General features: G+C 37.4%; 1 protein-coding gene across 1 annotated transcript in view; it reads left to right on the top strand.

Annotated features, from left to right (window-relative positions):
* Positions 1 to 18,429, top strand: part of RP2 (RP2 activator of ARL3 GTPase) — a 28,103-nt gene extending 9,674 nt beyond the window's left edge. Inside the window, exons 2-5 of the mRNA XM_081081159.1 lie at positions 252 to 917; positions 4,642 to 4,756; positions 12,448 to 12,533; positions 16,688 to 18,429. Coding sequence (XP_080937285.1) covers positions 252 to 917; positions 4,642 to 4,756; positions 12,448 to 12,533; positions 16,688 to 16,771 — 951 coding nt within the window. The 3' untranslated portion in view covers positions 16,772 to 18,429. The remainder of the gene's footprint in view (positions 1 to 251; positions 918 to 4,641; positions 4,757 to 12,447; positions 12,534 to 16,687) is intronic.
* The last annotated feature ends 236 nt before the right edge of the window (positions 18,430 to 18,665 follow it).

Below are 18,665 nucleotides of genomic sequence, written 5' to 3'. Positions count from 1 at the left end.
TGAAACAGGATCCAAATACTGTCCACACATTGGTTGATATGTCCTTGAGTCTTCCTTTATCTATAACAGTTTTCTCCTGTTTTTCCCCTCATGCCTTTTGAAAAAAAAATATTCTATTCATTTTCTAACTATGCTACAGTCAGTGAGAGTAGGAAGTATTATTTCAGCACTAAGAATTATGCCTGGCACCCATAGACAATATTTATTAAATAATGTTAATAATACTCAAGGTCTGTGTTTTGTCCCCACAGGTTGATCCAAAAGACTACATGTTCAGTGGACTGAAGAATGAAACAGTGGGTCGCTTACCTGGGAAAGTGGCAGGACAACAGTTTCTCATTCAAGACTGTGAGAGCTGTAACATCTATATTTTTGATCACTCTGCTACAATTACTATTGATGACTGTACCAACTGCATCATTTTTCTGGGACCTGTGAAAGGCAGTGTGTTTTTCCGCAATTGCAGAGATTGCAAGTGCGCACTGGCCTGCCAACAGTTTCGTGTGCGGGACTGTAGAAAGCTGGAAGTCTTTTTGTGCTGTGCCACTCAACCCATTATTGAGTCTTCCACAAATATCAAGTTTGGCTGTTTTCAATGGTACTACCCTGAATTAGCTTTCCAGTTCAAAGATGCAGGGCTAAGTATCTTCAATAATAACTGGAGTAATATCCATGACTTTACACCTGTGTCTGGAGAAGTCAACTGGAGCCTTCTTCCAGAAAATGCTGTTATTCACAACTATGTTCCTCTGCCTACTACCAATGAGCTCCAAGCTGTCCGCATTTCCACAGAAGCCAATAGAAGTATCGTTCCTGTAACCCACGGTCAGAGACAGAAGAACAGTGATGAGTCATGCCTAGTGGTATTATTTGCTGGTGATTATACTATCGCAAATGCCATGAAACTAATTGATGAGGTAAGGAGAGAGAGAGGAGAGAGATGAACATACACCTGGTTAGAAACACACCACTTTGCAGAGAACTTTCATTCTTTTCAACTTGGCTATGAGAAATACAGATAATCCTTAAATTATAGTCTTTTCCCCCCTACAGATTTATCTGTAAGCTGAATGTTTAGGTTTCAAAATATTTTCCCAAAGAAAATTTTTAAAAATATAATCCCATTCAGTAAGCATTTATTAAGCACGTATTACATGCGAGTTACTCTGTTACTATATTTCATTGATTATAGGATGCCCATTTGTTTTTGTACATTTTTGTTATCTCAAATGCATCTTACAATTGATGGCAACTTAGAGCTGTTGAAATCTAGTATATGCTGGGGTTGGAGATACATTGACAAAATTCTCTGCCCTCAAAGAACTTCCATTCTTTATAATAAATGAATTCCACGGAAGTTCACAAAGTGTAGTACTGCATAGTAAAGCTTGACCTTTTATAATTATTTAGTGGGGAAATTTACTTCTGGTTTTAATTGGTCAGGAAGTGGGAAAGACATTTAGGAATACAACTTTCAGAGCCTGTTGTGACCATGAGAGCAACCTTTACATTACTTTCCTTTTTGTCCTTTGCCCTATTGCCATTAAGGAGAAATTGGTGCAGAAGAATGAGGTGGGAGCTAGGATAGCAGAGGTCATGGGCTCATGAACAGGGGCTTTTGGTGAGTTTGTGAATAGAGAAAGGTTCTTTGGGTAGCAGCTTCCACTTGAAATATAACTAGGGCTGTAGGGGCTCCAGAAGCAGCAGTTCCTGTGTTGATAGGTGCTCCTTTAGGGAGGCAGTGGCAGTATTTCTGATTATCCATTCATCAGACATTCTTCAGGAGGAGTCTGTTTGAATTTAAAAAGTCAAACTTACATGGAATGGAGAAGTGAATGGAAATATCAGCAAGTCTCTTTTGATTAGACTTTTAAAGAGTTGTAACAGTTATGTCAAAAGGAACAATTTTAGGGAAAAAACGCTAAAAATGACTACCTTTTGTAGATATACAGTCTACAATGTAGAAAACTCATGTCTGGAATTTTGTTTCCGTTATTTCTACAAATTAAACATGTCATAATGTTTTTTTTTCTTTTATAGATAGGAAGTATAAAACTTGAGAGGGTCCAGAAAAGCTGGGTAAAGCAAAAAGCACCTTTCATAGGGAGTCAAGAGAAGTACTGGGCCTTGGTTATTTCACCTAAAAATCAGTTTCGCTGGCTGTTACTTAGATGACAGATATGCACAGGATAAATTAGAATAAATCTAATTTGAATTGTTTAGAAGTGTTACATAATTCAAGTTGGGTAGTTACCACTATTTTCAAGTCTCTAAAAGTAGAATAATTTTCATGAAAAAGAGTCTCTTCAAATATTTACAGTGAAATCATGTTTCAGAGTTCATTATTTGTTTTTAGGTAATGGTATTTTGAATTAGTCATCTTACTTTTGTCAGTTTATGTGTCTGACTATAAAATGAGAGGTAACGAGCAGTCTAGAAAATTAGAAACAGATGTAGGATTGTTTTAGGTAATATTGCAGTCATCATCTGGCAGTGATGTCTATGTAATTTTCTGCTACTTTTTAATTTTTTCCTGAGTTAGCATTGAGGGCTGTGAAAAGATAATTTGAGTTTGAATCCAATTTGATGGAATGGGAATAATGTAGTCATAGGATGAAATACTATTAATCATTAAAACTGATATTATAGAATAACTGGAAAATGTTCACAGTTATGTGGAAAAGTTGTAGATTATATAAGTATCTGATCTATTTTAAGTAGGTAAGTCTCAAAAGTTATAGATACTAAAACATTAACAGTTATGGTTATTCTTAGGAAGTGAATTAAGCAAAGGGTATTTTCATTTTTGTAGTTCTATGGACCTTGCAATGAACATGTATTATTTCTGTAATGGGGGAAAGTAAACTTGGGAGGGTAAAAGGTAGTATGGAAAGGAAGTATGCCCATATGGCAGTGACGTCTTTGAGTATGCATCTTGGTTGATGTTTGGGTTTTTTTTCAAATGTTCTTTATTGAGCATATATGTTACTTTCCTATTAAAAACCCAGTACACTTTGCTAAAAAGTGAAGTGGTTAAATGACTGCATTTTAAAAAGTAATAATTATTTTAAAAATTAATATGCACTCATTGAAGAAAACTATAGAAATAAAGAAGAGTAGAAATATGTTTAAAAATCATAATATACTTACTGTACTTTGAATAGTCTTTTAAAGAATATTCTTTTTAAGAACAGTCTTTTTTATTTAGTCTGTAATGAGATTAATTGGTTTTTAAATATATATGTGTTTTTATTTTTGACAATATTACAGATAATCCCACATTTTCCCCTGCTTTACCTCCCTCCGCCCAGCCCCTATAACCCCCCTCCAGGCCTTCACCACACTATTATCTGTGTCCATGGACTTTGCATACAAGTATATAAGTTCTTTGGTTAACCTCTTCCCGCTCCCCCAGATATGTCAGTCTGTTCCATGCCTCCGTGCCTCAGGACTAATTATTTTATTAGATTACACAAATAAGTGATATCATGTGATATTTGTCTTCTCTGACTGGCTTATTTCACTTGGCATAATAAATTTCAGGTCCATCCATACTGTTGCAAAGAGTAAGAGATCCTTCTTTTATACAGCTGCATAGTATTTGAGTAATTAGATTTAAAAAAATATATGTTTTTTATTGATTTCAGAGAGGAAAAGAGAGGGAGAGATAGAAACATCAATGATGAGAGAGATTCATTGATCGGCTGCCTCCTGCATGCCCGCTACTAGGGATTGAGCCTGCAACCTGGGCATGTGCCTTGACCAGGAATTGAACCATGACCTCCTGGTTTATGGGCTAGTGCTCAACCACTGAGCAACACCAGCTGGGCTCAATCAATTGGGTTTTAATCATAACTCAGTTACTTAATAGTTGTGTGATCTTGGGCAGGTTTCTTAACCACTCTGTGCCTTAGTTTTCTTATCTGTAAAATGAGGATAATAATAGTGCCTAAAGTGCATAAAATGCCTGGTACAGAGTAAGTACTCCATAAATATAATCTATCATTATTGTGCTATGCTCTATAAATTTGTATCATGTTTTTAAAAATTAACATTGTTATACAAGCTTTTCCCCATTTTATTATTTGTTATGTTTAATGAACTATGGTATTTTATCATGTCAATGCACCATAATTTACTTAACCGTTCTCCTTTCGTTATCACAAAACTAAGGTTTCCATCTATTCAAAAAAATCTTAATTATATTTAAAACCCTTTGCGGTCCAATTTCATTTTTGGAATTCAAACAGTCTGGTCCAAATTAATTGACGGGATTGAATGTTGAACCGGTTTGCAGTGTCGACCTCAGCCTCGACGTTGGACCTGCTCCTAGCGCCTGGTGTGTCGAGTCAGCCTCGACGTTGGACCGAAAAGGGTTAAAATTTTGAGGGATCATTCACATTTGTTTGATCCTTAATCTTAGCAGTAGGCATTGTGTATCAGTTCTTAAGCAGAACCACCCATCTGGAAGAAGGAATCTTGTATATGTGAAAACCTGTTTAGCAAACAACCCAAATTAGAGTTATAACTAAAACAAAACTCAGCATACTGTGTCATATTTTATACAGAAATGTACTAGGAAATATTGTTTTAATCTCAGAAGGTCATTTTAAAATCTAAGTGAAATTCTGTTTTCCACAGATGGTTCATTTAGGTTTTTTCCTGATTCGGACAAAGGAAGTATCCATGAAAGCTGAGGATGCTGAGAGGGTTTTTCGGGAAAGAGCACCTGAATTCCTTCAACTTCTGGACAAAGGTACCTTCTGGCTGATTGGTACACTTTTGTACTTATCCTCTTGAGATGCTGATTTGGTTTACTCTGGCCTTTAGCTTTTCTCTTACATTGCCTTCTCTTTCTCACTTGTTTTGTGTGTTTTCCTACTACTATTCAGAAATGTCAAAATTTCACATCATTCAAAAAGACCTATATGATAATTAGAAATCAGACATTACATTTTTTCTATTCTATTGCTTTAGTTCTGAAAAAATCACATTTATTATGTGTTTTATTATTTTTTATTATTTTATTATTGTATTATTATACTGTCCAGAATTACAAAGCACTTGATAAGGATTCTTTCTGTCTTCAGTGTGCTTTGACCATACATGAAAAGTAAGAAATATAATTAAAATGGTATAGTATTTTATATAGTTGATATGATTGATTAATTTCCCATGCAAAAATAGGATTGTTTACCCCAGTGGGCAAATGCTACCAGTACATTTCAGATATTGAAAATATGTCTGCAAAAAGAGGATCTAGAGTTAGTGTGACTTTCTGAAGGGTTGCTGTCTGCCTATATGTATTGAAGATGTGCTGATTCTGGAGGACAGAGTACTGTTTTTCTTTGAGATGGGAACATTGTTTGCTTAAGGCCCTTAAGTATGATAATGGTATTGTGGTTATGTAGGCGATGCATGCTGATGTGTTATGATATCTGTTGTTTTCAAATGGCTCAGCAAAACAAAATCGAAGTGTGTGTGCTCATGCATGTGTAGCATATGATAAAGCAAATCAATATATAACCTTATTGTATGTGTGTCTGTTTAAAGACACCTTTAGTATGTATTATTGATTCATTAGCATTGAACTTAGAGCCAGCAGCACTATAACTCAGGCCTAAATGAAGCTTCCCTAACAGCTATTTTCTCTGTAAGATATATCACAGTCTTTCTAAACTTAGGAACATTATACAGCACTTCAGCACTACATTTGTGGGCCATTTAAAATAGCAAAATCACAACAAAAAGAACAAAATGTGGAAAATGTGGCACTAACTAGACTATGAAAAGGACACTTGTTTACAGAATGAATGCTGAAACAAGAAGCAAAGCATCACTTTGTTCATTTTCACCTGGGACCATGCATGTCAGGCAACTTTTTTATGCCACTCTGTGAGTGTCCACAAATGACCATGAAGAAACTTTTATTGATTTTGGGGTCACAAATAAATTTTTCCAGGTAAGCAGATTCACAAATAAAGAATTCACAAATAATGAGGATCAACTGTATATGTATTTCATGTTAAAAATTTTCCTTTAAGCACTGCTTTAAGCATCCAGCAAATTTTGATCTGATCTATTTTCATTTAATTCAGGGTTTGGCAAAATATGGCCTCCTGTATGTTTCATAAATGAAGTTTTATTTGGGGCACAGCCACACTCATTATTGTATCTACTAGAGGCCCAGTGTTTGAAATTCGTGCACCCGGGGGGTGTCCCTCAGCCCAGCCTGCGCCCTCTCACAGTCCAGGAGCCCTCAGGGGATGTCCGACTGCCACGGAGGCAAGAGGCACTCCCGCCACCACTGCTGCGCTTGCCAGCTGTGACCCCAGCTTCTGGCTAAGTAGCGCTCCCCCTGTGGGAGCACACTGACCACCAGGGGGAAGCTCCTGCGTTTAGTGTCTGCCCCCTGGTGGTCAGTGCACATCATAGCAACCAGTTGTTCTGCCATTTGGTCAATTTGCATATTAGGGTTTTATTATATAGGATTGTTTTGTTGATTTCCTACCTGGTCCTTTATAGAAAAAGTATATTGGCCTCCCCAACCCCCCCCCCATGTAGTTCAGAATATTTTTTAGTTTCCCTTGAGACTTTTCACTTAATCCATGGATTATTTAGAATTATATTGTTTAATTTCTAAACATTTGGAGATTGTCCAGATGTGTTTCTGTAATAGATTTGTAGATTGTTATTATGGTCTGAAAATACACATTGTATAATTTCTATTTTCTTTACTTAAGGTTTGTTTTGTGGTACAGATTATAGTGTATCTTGGCGAATATTCCATATACATGTGAGGAGAATGTATAATCTGCTTTTGTTGGGCCTCTATAGAGGCCCACTAGGTCAATTTGGTTGATAGTGTTATTCAGGTCATCTATATCCTTACTGATTTTCTGCTTACTTGTTCTATGAATTAAAGAGAGAGGAGTGTCAAACTCTCCAACTATCATTGTGGATTTGTCCATTTCTCTTTTCAGATCCTATCAGGTTTTGCTGTGAAACTTTGTTGTTAGATTCATACACATTTAGGATTGTTATGTCTTCTTGGAGAGTCCTTTATGATTATGTAATGTCCCTTTTTGTCTCTGATAATCCTCCTTGTTCTGAAATCTACTTTGCCTGACATATATAGCTACTCCAGCTTTTGTTTGGTTGTTAGTGTTTCATCATATACTAGAGGCCCGGTGCACGAATTTGTGCACCAGTGGGGTCCCTCGGCCTAGCCTGCAGGATCAGGCCGAAACCAGCTCTCCAACATCCCCCAAGGGGTCCTGGATTGCAAGAGGGCGCAGGCCAGGCCAAGGGACCCCACTGGTGCACGACCAGGGCCAGGGAGAGACATGGGAGGTTGGCCAGCTGGGGAGGGACCACAGAGGGCTCCAGGGCGTGTCCAGCCTGTCTCGTTCAATCCTGATCAGCCAGACCCCAGCAGCAAGCTAACCTACCGGTTGGAGCATCTGCCCCCCCAGTGGTCAGGGCACGTCATAGCCAGTGGTTGAGCAGCCTTAGTATATCATAGCATATTACGCTTTGATTGGTTGAACAGATGACCGGACACTTAGCATATTAGGCTTTTATTATATAGGATCTTTATCCCTTTTAACCTTTCAAAGTCTATATATCTAAAGTGAATTTTTTGTAGACAGCATATAGTTGGTTCTTGCTTTTTAATCCTGTCTGACAGTCACTCTTTTAACTGGTATATTTAGACCATTCACATTGAAAAGGATTGATATAGTTGGATCGACATCTACCATCTTGCTAGCTGCTTTCTGTTCCATTTGTTCTTTCTTTTTACCACTTTTTGTTTAATTGGCCATTTTTTTATAACTCCATTTTACCTCTATTGACTTATTGTTTCTACCTTTTATATAATGGTTGCCTTAGGTTTTACAGCATATATATTTGAGTCCACCTTATAGTAATATTATACCACTTCACCTATAGTATACACTGAGTGGCCAGATTATTATGACCACCCTATCAGTACTTCATTGGGCCACCTTTTGCCTTCAGTACTGTGGTGATTCTTCTTGGCATTGACTCCACGAGATGTTGACAGGTGATGCAATGACTCTGACACCATGCCTGATGAATAGCACTGTCCAGTTCTGTGAGATTTGATGGTTGTGGAACCAGCTGCCTAATGGCTCTTTTAACTTCGTCCCACAAATGCTCAATTGGATTGAGATCTGGTGATTGTGGGGGCCACCTAAGCAAGGTAAAGTCTCCCTCATGTTCTTGAAACCACTCCTGCACAATACGAGCACCGTGGCATGGCGCCTTGTCTGGTTGGAAGAAGCCATCTCCATTGGGATACGCCATCAACATGATAGGATGAACTTGATCAGCAATGATACTTAGGTATGTTGTGCTATTCAGATGTTTATAATGGTCTGGCCCTCTAGCAACTTCAGCGCGAAATTATAGCTAATTTGCCCACAAACGTCAGGTGGTCATAATAATCTGGCCACTCAGTGTATAAGGTCCTAATAACATTATATACTCAAATCTTTCCTCCCATCTCTGTATCATTATTACATATCTTACTGTTGCATATGCTACAAATATCTAATACACTATTGTTATTTAAACTGTTAGTTATTTTTAAAAGAATTAAAAATAATAAAAATATAGATAATATTTTACTGGAGGCTTTAGAGCAGAAGAATGTCATGGTCCCTTTAAAATGTAACTTTTATCATTCTGCTTGCTCTAAGGGGGAAGCAGAGAGCCATCTGGAGGCTGTTGCTGTAATCTAATTGAGACATGGTAGTGGCTTGTTCCAAGGTCATGTTAGATTACACAGAAGACTTTATTAGATAGGGCATTCAGGAATCTTTTTTGTTTACTTCAAAGTCTCACAATCTTTTTGACAGTTCAAATATTTAGATTTCAAGCTTCTGCGAACTATTTGATAAGACGTACACATTAAAACACTAAAAGCATGACTAATGATCCTTGTTGACCTCATAGTTCAGTTTGAAATAAACACTGAAATTGTAGTTATCATTATTAGATAGAAAGACAAATAGGACTTCTTAAAGAGTACATTGTCAGCATTGTAGTTTTTTAGTTTAGGATTGTCCATACATATTAATCAAAATTGATGCACTTGTCTTCCTTTTTTGTTAGTGATTGTTGACAAATTATTAGGTCACTTACCAGAAGCTCATAATATTCTATTCAAAAAAATATCAACCAAGTTTCACATTTGGGTAATTCTACCAAAATTGGATTTCTGAATTATGGATTATGTTGTCTTTGTAGAATGCAGGTACTTTCAGTAATAAATGTCTGACTTTTAAAAGTATATCTACTGTATATCCTTGTACTGATCCTGACTAAACGCATACTGTATTCTACCTTAATTCAAACTTTCCACTTTCTGCAAAACTGGAAACGCTGCATTTATTATCAACTTTTTCTTTTCTCAGTATTTATTTTGTTTAAAATGCTTTTTAAGTCCTTTTGCAGATTTACAAATGTACTATCTCTATTCAGAAGTACAGAGTACAATGCCTCATGTGTGCCCATCCCATTTTATCAACTTTTTGCCATTCTTGAAAAAAATAATTTATATTCTTTTTGCTGAAATATTTTAATCAAATTTTAATGTCTTGTCATTTCACCTCTACATATTAGTGTGTGTCTTCTTAAACAAAATTAAAAACAGGTGTTTTCTTAAGTAATCACAATATATTATGACATCTATTTCTTGCCTCAGGAGTTGCAAAATGATCGTTTTCTAATCATGTCACTACCTCTATATTTAATAATGGATGTTAACAGAACTTCTTGTACAAAAGAACTGTTTGGTTAATTTGAAATACGCTTCATGATTAACAATTCCTTAACCTCATCGAATAACCAGTCCATACCCAAATTTCCCTAATTGTCTAAAAACATTCTTTATGTATTCTTTAAAATACTTTTATTGATTTCAGAGAGAAAGGTAGAGAAAGAGAGAGAGAGAAACATCAATGATGAGAGAGAATCATTAATCAGCTGTCTCCTGCACACCCCCTACTGGGGATCAAGCCCCCAACCCAGGCCTGTGCCCTGACCGGGAATCAAACTGTGACCTCCTGGTTCATAGGTCAACGCTCAACCACTGAGCCATGTCGGCTGGGTTCTTTATGTATTTTTATAGTTAATGTGATCCAGATCTAAAATTGTCCCACTCACTGTATGTCATTTTTTGTATCACTCTTCATGAGAAACGGGTGTCTCCCTCTCCCCCTTTTGTCTTGTAAAAGAAACCTGGTCATTTGTCCTGTGTGCCTGGGTGTGTTTAATTTGTTCCTCTACAGATCTTGTAGACTATAAGTTAGATCAAAGCCTTGTTTACATTCACGTTTAGGGGTTCTTTTGGGCAAGAATATTTCACAGGTGGTACTGTTTCCTATATCATTACATGAGAGGGCACATAACTTGATTATTGCACTTTTAGTGATACTAGAATTGATTAAGTTCAGCTGCTGACAATCTTCTTTTTGAAGTTTCTTATCACTCTTCCCTGTGGGATGCTAAAAACATTGATGATTGTTGCCTGATTCAATTATTTTATTAGGAGTTGCAAAATGATCATTTTCTAATCATGTCACTACCTCTATATTTAATAATGGATGTTAACAGAACTTCTTGTACAGAAGAACTGTTTGGTTAATTTGAAATATGCTTCATATCAGAAAAGCAGAATAAATAAAGGGAAAATAAGCATTAATTTTCAAAGTAATAATTTGGTGCCCTAGCAACCTATAGTAGTATCCAATGAATTTTCTTTGTTTCTCTCTTTTCTAAATATCATTAGTAGCTCATGAATTTTTATATATTCAGTATGTTTTAATAAATTGCAGTCATTATTCCTTCTGATCTCACCGAGGCTCATCTTTGGCCATTTGGAGCTCCTTCAAGTTGGCTCCTGTGTCCTCTTGATACAACCCCATTGGCCTTTGATAGCCTCATTGCTTTTTGGCTCAACAAGATATTCCTGGTTGATCTTACCCATTTCTTGCCTCAGACACAGAATCGTCCATTTTTCTGAGTTACCTTCTTTTCTTTACTCAGCACCTGTCTTGATCTACACTCTGTGATGCTGAAAAACCCACACTTTAATTTGTTCTCTGTATCTAATTGTATAGTTGACTGTCGATGTAGCCTACCTTTTCTGTATTTGTTGTCTATGTTAAATCACAGGCCCTCAGTGATTTTTAGTTATTTAGTGGGATATTTTCCCTCATTCATATACCTTGCCCTGTGGCACATGCCTACATTCATCTTAGCATTTCATTACTTAGTACTTCATCATTCTCTGTTGTTCTGTATTTGTTTAATGGGTTTTTTTCAAGAAATGTGTAATTTCATGGAGGTCAGGACTTCTCCATTACTGTAGGAGATAAAAAGCAAATCTATTAAGAATACAGTGATAGCTGAATAAATATTAATTGAATATTTTGCTTGGCTGACTTGTGGCCATGTTTGCCAACAGTTTGATACTGGGTAGTGCCAATGCTACATTTAAATCCAGAAATTAAAGTACAGGTGGTTTAAAAGTATATAAATTAATGTATGAGAGAGGAAGCATAAATATTTTCAGAGAATTAAAAAAAAGAACACTTGGTGATTGGATTTAGAATGTAGTTTTAAGGCTCACTCAAGAAATATATTTCACATAGTCATTACTTTTGGTGCCTGGCTTCAATTCCTACTTGGCTTAGCTTCATTATTGGTGGCCCAGAACTTGGCTGGTAAGTTGGAGAGTTGGAAGCAAGGCTGGCTGCCTGGCAAAACTTACTTATGTTGACTTGAATTGCTTTTGATCTTTTCTGTCATTTGTCAACTGCTTTTTGTACTGCTAAATGGGTGGGCTTTTAATGGTTTTTATAGATGAATGAAAACTAGAAAAGCCAGACTATTCACAACACTGCGATAGTCCACCCTGGCTGGTATGGCTCAGTTGGTTGGATTATTGTCGTCCCACCCACCAAAAGGTTGCAGGATTGATTCCAGATCAGGGCACATACCCAAGTTGCAAGTCTGGCTCGTATAGGGAGGCAACCAATTAATATTTCTCTCTCTCTCTCTCTCTCTCTCTCTCTCTCTCTCGCTCATATGGGGATGCAACCGATTGATGGATCAATGTTTCTTTCTCTCTCTTTCCCCTCTTCCTCCCTCCCTTCTTCTCTCCAAAATCAATTTAAAATGTGATAGTCCTATAGTAGCACTGAAGCTACCCATCATGTGATGAGACTCTATGTTAATTTGTACTATAATTATTGTAGGAAGAAGTAGCTTAAGTGACATTCCATCTACCTACTTCCTTCTTCCTTTTCTTTTACTTCCAAAGAAGCTAGAGATTCTTTAGGGAAGTACAAAAAGAATAATTTTAGAATAGATTTGTATTCTTGATAAGACAACACTTCTTCGGTTTGCTTATAGGTCCTGTTATTGCCTTGGAGTTTAATGGAGATCGTGTTGTAGAAGATTGTCAAAATGTTGTCAACGAGATATTCAAGAGCACCAAGGTACAAGATTTCATTGACTGTATTTCTTCTTTTTTAACCCCATCCTGAGCTGAGTTCAGCATGACTCAGTACTGCTGTTCTTCTGGCCACTGGCCCTGACATCCCTTGAAGACCCCAGATACTCACCTAGGCCCGCATTCCCCTGGTGAGAGGGCACCCTGCCTGGGCTGCTTAGAGTGGCTCTACTGCCAAGCAGACCTTGACCCAGTCGTGGGCAAACTACGGCCCGCGGGCCAGATCCGGCCCGTTTGAAATGAATAAAACTAAAAAAAAAAAAGACCGTACCCTTTTATGTAATGATGTTTACTTTGAATTTATATTAGTTCACACAAACACTCCATCTATGCTTTTGTTCCGGCCCTCCGGTCCAGTTTAAGAACCCATTGTGTGCCCTGACTGGTTTGGCTCAGTGGATAGAGCATCAGCCTGCAGACTGAAGAACCCATTGTGGCCCTCAAGTCAAAAAGTTTGCCCACCCCTGCCCTGACCTCTTCCCTGATACTTCAACCTGCTGTTAGCCTCCATTAGGGCACTTACATAGGGTCAAGTTCCTGTCCTTTACCCCCATAATAACAGAGTTCTCCTTGAAGGCTGTCCTTGTTTGAGCCAGCTCCTCCTCACAAACCCCAGCCTGGACCTGGCACACTTTTTAAAAAATGTACTTTGATCAAAAACAGACATCCCATCCACAGGATCCCAGAATCCAGGGCTTTTCTTTGTGATCTCAAAGGAGCACATGTAAGGCAAGGCAGGGACAATTTCAGAGAGACTGTTTCAGAATCAGAGAGAATTTCCAGCATCTCTGGCCGCTTTCAAATCAGTCTCCAGGAAATTCAGCTTCAGAGAGACCCCAAAGCCTCACGTGTGTCATCTCACCTCTCCCAATATCATCTCCAAGAAAAACAGTGGTCCCCTGAAATAGCCCCAAGGTATTCCAAGGGTCCCAGACTCCTTCTCAAGGGCTCTCCAAGACCCCCTACCTCTAACAAAAGCCCCTAGTAGGCTTCTAGAAACTTCCTTCTCCCCCACTCCTAGGGGTGAACCCCAAGACTCTAGAACAACTGCCCTTTTAATCTTGAAAATCACCTCAAGGGCCTAAAGACCTCCCCCAGGAAGTTTCCAGAAAAATAGAGACTTCCATTGTGAACGGCAAGGCTACAGAAATGCTCCCACTTTTGAGGGAACGCCAGAGCTCCCGTCCAACCCATCTTCTAGAGAGATCTCCAAGGTTCCAGAAATATCTCACTGTCTTCCAAACTTCCCAATGATCTGGGACCTCCTCATCTACCAAAGCAAAACCTAGTAATCCAGAGGCCTCTGCACCTATAAGGAACCGCCAGCGCTCCAAAAAAGTCCATACTCAGACAACCTCAGAATCCAACCTGCTCCTGTGATACCTCCAGGACCCTAAGATCATTATTTTACAGGGCTCCCAGTGTCCCCATTAATCTTCCACATGCCAGGGAGACCCCCAGAATCCCTTGACTACCCAGAATCAGCCCTAGACCCTTGTATCTCCCGAACACCCCCCCCCCCACTTCCTAATTCCCCATTTCACAATAGCCTTAGAGCTACAGACAACTACAGGCACACATGACTTCCCCATCTCCTAGGCAGGGTTCTGAGACCGACTAGTATTTATATTTCAATCAAACCTTTTCATTTCCTTTTCCTTACAATCAAATTGTACTTTTTAGGCCTAGAGTTGTATGGAATTTTTAAAAAGCAGATCATGATTTTTAGAACCTGCAATAAATAATTGGAAGCTAAGCTTTGGTTTTTCCTTGCCAAACTAAAACATTAATTGCTTACACACTTTAAATAAGAATGTACTTATTAAAAACCAATAATACTTGTTTCTAAAGTGAAAAATCTCATCAAAAGCATCTTCAAGTCCTTTTTTAAAAAATAGTGAATGATACACAGATGGTTTAACTTAATAACTTTTAGACTTTAAGTGATAGGCATTCAGTAGGTACCATACTTCGAGAGATATACTTTACCTTACTTTCTCGTAAGCTTGACAGCTGTAGGGAGTCACAGCTCCCAGTCAGCCCTGCCATCACAAGGGTAAACAACCAATACTCTACAGTGTGTATTCATTGTGTTAGGTTACTTTGTCCAACTGTAGGCTAATGTACGTGTTCTGAACACGTTTAAGATAGATAGGCTAAGTTATGATGTTCGGTAGGTTAAGTGGATTAAATGCATTTTCAACTTATGCTATTTTTTAAAAATACAATAACCATTTTTTTTTTTTGCTCACAATTTTTTCAAATGTTTTTATTAATTTCAGAGAGAGGGAGGGAAAGGGATAGAAACATCAATGATGAGAATCATTGATCATCTGCCTCCTGCACGCCCCCTACTGGGGATCCAGCCTGAAACCCAGGCATGGAACCGGGCCCTTCTGATTCATGGATCAATGCTCAACTACTGAACCACACTGGCTGGGCAACTTATGCTATTTTTAACTTATGATGAGCTTATCTGTATTTCTAACATTATATATTTTATACCAGGAGTGGGGAACGTCCGGCCTTTGGGTCATATAAGGCCCGTGAAATCATTTGGCCTGGCCCTGCCAAGACATTAGGGGTGAATTAAATGTTTGACCAAATACAACAGGTTAATTTTTAAGTTGATAATTTTGTCTGGCCCAAGAATGATGTTATAAATATCTAAATCGTCCTTGGCAGGAAAAAGGTTCCCCACCCCTGCTTTAGACAGATGATCCCATTGCCCAGTGTTCATTTTTATTTGTTTCAGTAATGCTTCCTCAAAAATTGAACTGGAGCTTTATCTAGAAATCATTACAAATAGGTATTTTCTAGATATGTTGATGAAGTTGTGTATTTAAGAATTTCAGACTTAATGTAACTTAAAAAAAACAAACATGTAAAAGGATTAAATGAGTATATGTGTAACTGATTATTTTTTATAAATATACTAGAGGTCCAGTGCACGAATTCATGCACCAGTGGAGTCCCTCAGCCTGACCTATGGGATCTGGCCGAAACCGGCTCTTCAACATCCCCCAGGGGGTCCCCAGTTGTGAAAGGGTGCAGGCCAAGCCAAGGGACCCCATCGGTGCATGATCGGGGCTGGGAAGAGATGCGGGAGGTGGACCAGCCAGGAAGGGACCACGAGAGGGCTCCAGGGCATGTCTGGCCCATCTCGCTCAGTCCCGATTGGCCAAACCCCAGCAGCAAGCTAACCTACAGGTCAGAGTGTCTGCCCCCTGGTGGTCAGTGCATGTAATAGCGAGTGGTTGAACGGCTAACTGGTCAACTGGATACTTAGCATATTAGGCTTTTATTATATAGGATGAGAGGAAATTTGGGGGTTTTGTAGTCTGATTCGGCTTATGGTTCCTTGAATTTGCATAATTTAAAGTATTTTGTCTTTTACCTCATTTTATCATCACATACTATTTAAGGTTGGGGCAAATATAATGAGATTGAATAAAAAAGGAAACAGAGAAAATGGTTATAGGACTTGTTTTTAGGTCTGAATGAGTTAAAGATGATCTAATCCAACTTTCTCATTTTACAGATGTGGAAACAGCCCAGAGAGGTTTAGTAAATTTTCAGCATTGTACAGCTAGTTTATGATAAAGCTAGAATGGAACTCAGGTCTCTTCTGTTTCCCGGCTGACATTTGTAAAAGCTTTTTTTTAAAGGATTCTATTGCTTTATTGTTGTTCAGAAAGTAGTTCATTTTAAATTGGTAATGTATCTTTAGCAGCTTTAAAAAAAGATAATCTCAAGTTTTGCTTCTCAGCCTATTGAAATTATTTATAGAAAATAAAAAACTAAAAGTTCTTTAAATACAACTCTATTCAGTAGCTTTCATAATGAGTGTTGTATATTCTAAAACAGTAAAATCCCAAATGTAATAAAATACAAGTGAAGTATTATGAAAGCAAAGACCTTAATTACATCATAAGTGCTTTTAAAGGAGCTTAATTTACATTATAGTTACTGAAACTATTTTGCATGGATTCTACAGAAAATCTACACATGAAATATTATAAATGATGTGCTTGAATTTATTTTAAATAGCAAGCTTATGACTTTGTTCTGTGGAGAACATGGGCTTTGGAATTTGGGGATTACTAGTATTTATTTTTGTTTCTTTTATATTTAAAATAGACGTTTGTGTCACAAAGCAAGGAGACAGCATCTAGAGATATAGACGGCTTCTACAACTTTGCTGATATACAGATGGGAATATGAAGTGCACCGTGGAACCAGGGACTTGGTATTAAAGCCCTTCTCACCTTGTATATTACCAACGGCTTCTACCAAGGCTAACATTGTTAAAGTTGATTCTTCAATAAATTATTAAATACTGCATCATTTACTTGAGGTTCAAAAATAGTTCATTTTAAATTAAGTTGTTGTTTTGTTTTTTTAAGAATTTGGTCCTTCACTGGGCCTGATTTTATTTTTCTATTTTTTTAAGTATGTTTTTATTGATGTTTAGAGAGAGGAGGAAGTAGAGGGATAAATAGAAACATCGATCGGCTGCCTCCTACATGCCCCCTACTGAGGATGGAGCCCACAACCTGGGCATGTGCCCTGACCGGAATCGAACAGTGTCCTCCTGGTTTATAGATCAGTGCTCAACCACTGAGCCACACAGGCCAGGCTTAAATGAAGTAGCTTTAATCAGCTTAAAAACTAACCCACTTCAATAAACTTGCAGTTTTGATTCTCTGCATTTGATATTGTTATTAGAAAATAGAAGTGGCTAACAGTTCGTTTTAATCCTAAATGTTCTTTCAAATCTCTAATAATTTAAACTTTCCTCAGTGTTCCATGATATTTGTTTGAGAATACATTCCATTGCTTATTTTCTTTTTTAATTTAGAGGGATTTGTTACTAGTTGATCAATTAGAATGAACCTATGTGCATTTTTTCATGTACACATATCCAGTTAAAGAATTGATTCCCAGTTGCTTAATATGGCAAATGAGAGTCTGTACACAAACTTGACATACTTATAAATTGAATTTTTAAATGAATAGGTATTTGATAACTGGTTTTGCAAGTAACCCTACTAATTGATGTTGGTAAAGCTGTTTAAAGACTACTTTGTGAGTAGTATGACTATTTGAATAATTTCCACCCTGTTCAGTTTTTTACTATAACTGCTAGATGACTCTTCTGCTTTCTGGTAAGAAAAGATATATGCAACACTAAGACTGTAGAAGCCCAATCACCAGCAGTTTTCAAAAAGATGATTACTGTCTTATCAGCTCTTGTGAGATATTAGTAGAATTGGAATAAAACCTTGTGATATTCAGGTAAGACATACTTAGGTATGATGATAAGCTATATAGATTAAAAAGCTAGATAAATTTGATTTTCATTAAATATGCCACTCATAGCAAGTAATGTTCAAGCATGATAAAAATTATTTGGTTGCTTTAAAGCATCATTCTCCAAGTCAACCTACCTAATAATTTGCCAGGAGGCAGGGGATATTTGTTTAAAAGTCCAGTTGTTGGAACCAATCCCCAGATGCACCGTTTCAGTCTCCAGGGGAAACGCTGTTTTAAGGGGTTTATTGTAATTTGAAGTAATCAGTTCAGAAGATACTGAGAGGTTGATCTTGTGTAAAGTGACTGAACCTACCACCCACATCTCGTATAGCAGCTAATAGGAAATAAACTTTTATAGGTCTATTTTTTAAAAGAACCTTAAATTTAATTCTATTTTGATAAAACAAAAACTGAAAATAGCCACTTGTAAAATTTCCTCTTATTGTTACTAAAAATGTATTTTCATGTTTAAACTGTTTTTTGGATATTTTCATATTAATTTATAACTGCTACATTTAATTGTGTATTGATGTCCAGAAATAATACATTAAAAGACTTTTCACTTTAAATTAGTAATATTGAGTTCTTACCCTGTGCCTGGCCTTGTGCTAACCATTAGCATTGCAATATTTCAATCTTTTCCTTAAGTTTATCTTCATTTTTGAAAGTATTACAAATGTCCCCTTTTACCCCCATGCCGAATTCCCCCAGGCCTACAATATTGTCTGTATCCATAGGTTATACATATATGCATATAAGTTCTTTGGTTAATCTCTTACCACCCACCCCACCCCACTTCCCT

The sequence above is a fragment of the Myotis nattereri genome, assembly GCF_964212035.1.
Source record: "Myotis nattereri genome assembly, chromosome: X".
In the NCBI taxonomy this organism is placed as follows: Eukaryota; Metazoa; Chordata; class Mammalia; order Chiroptera; family Vespertilionidae; genus Myotis; species Myotis nattereri.
This window is presented reverse-complemented; position numbering and strand designations above follow the sequence as displayed.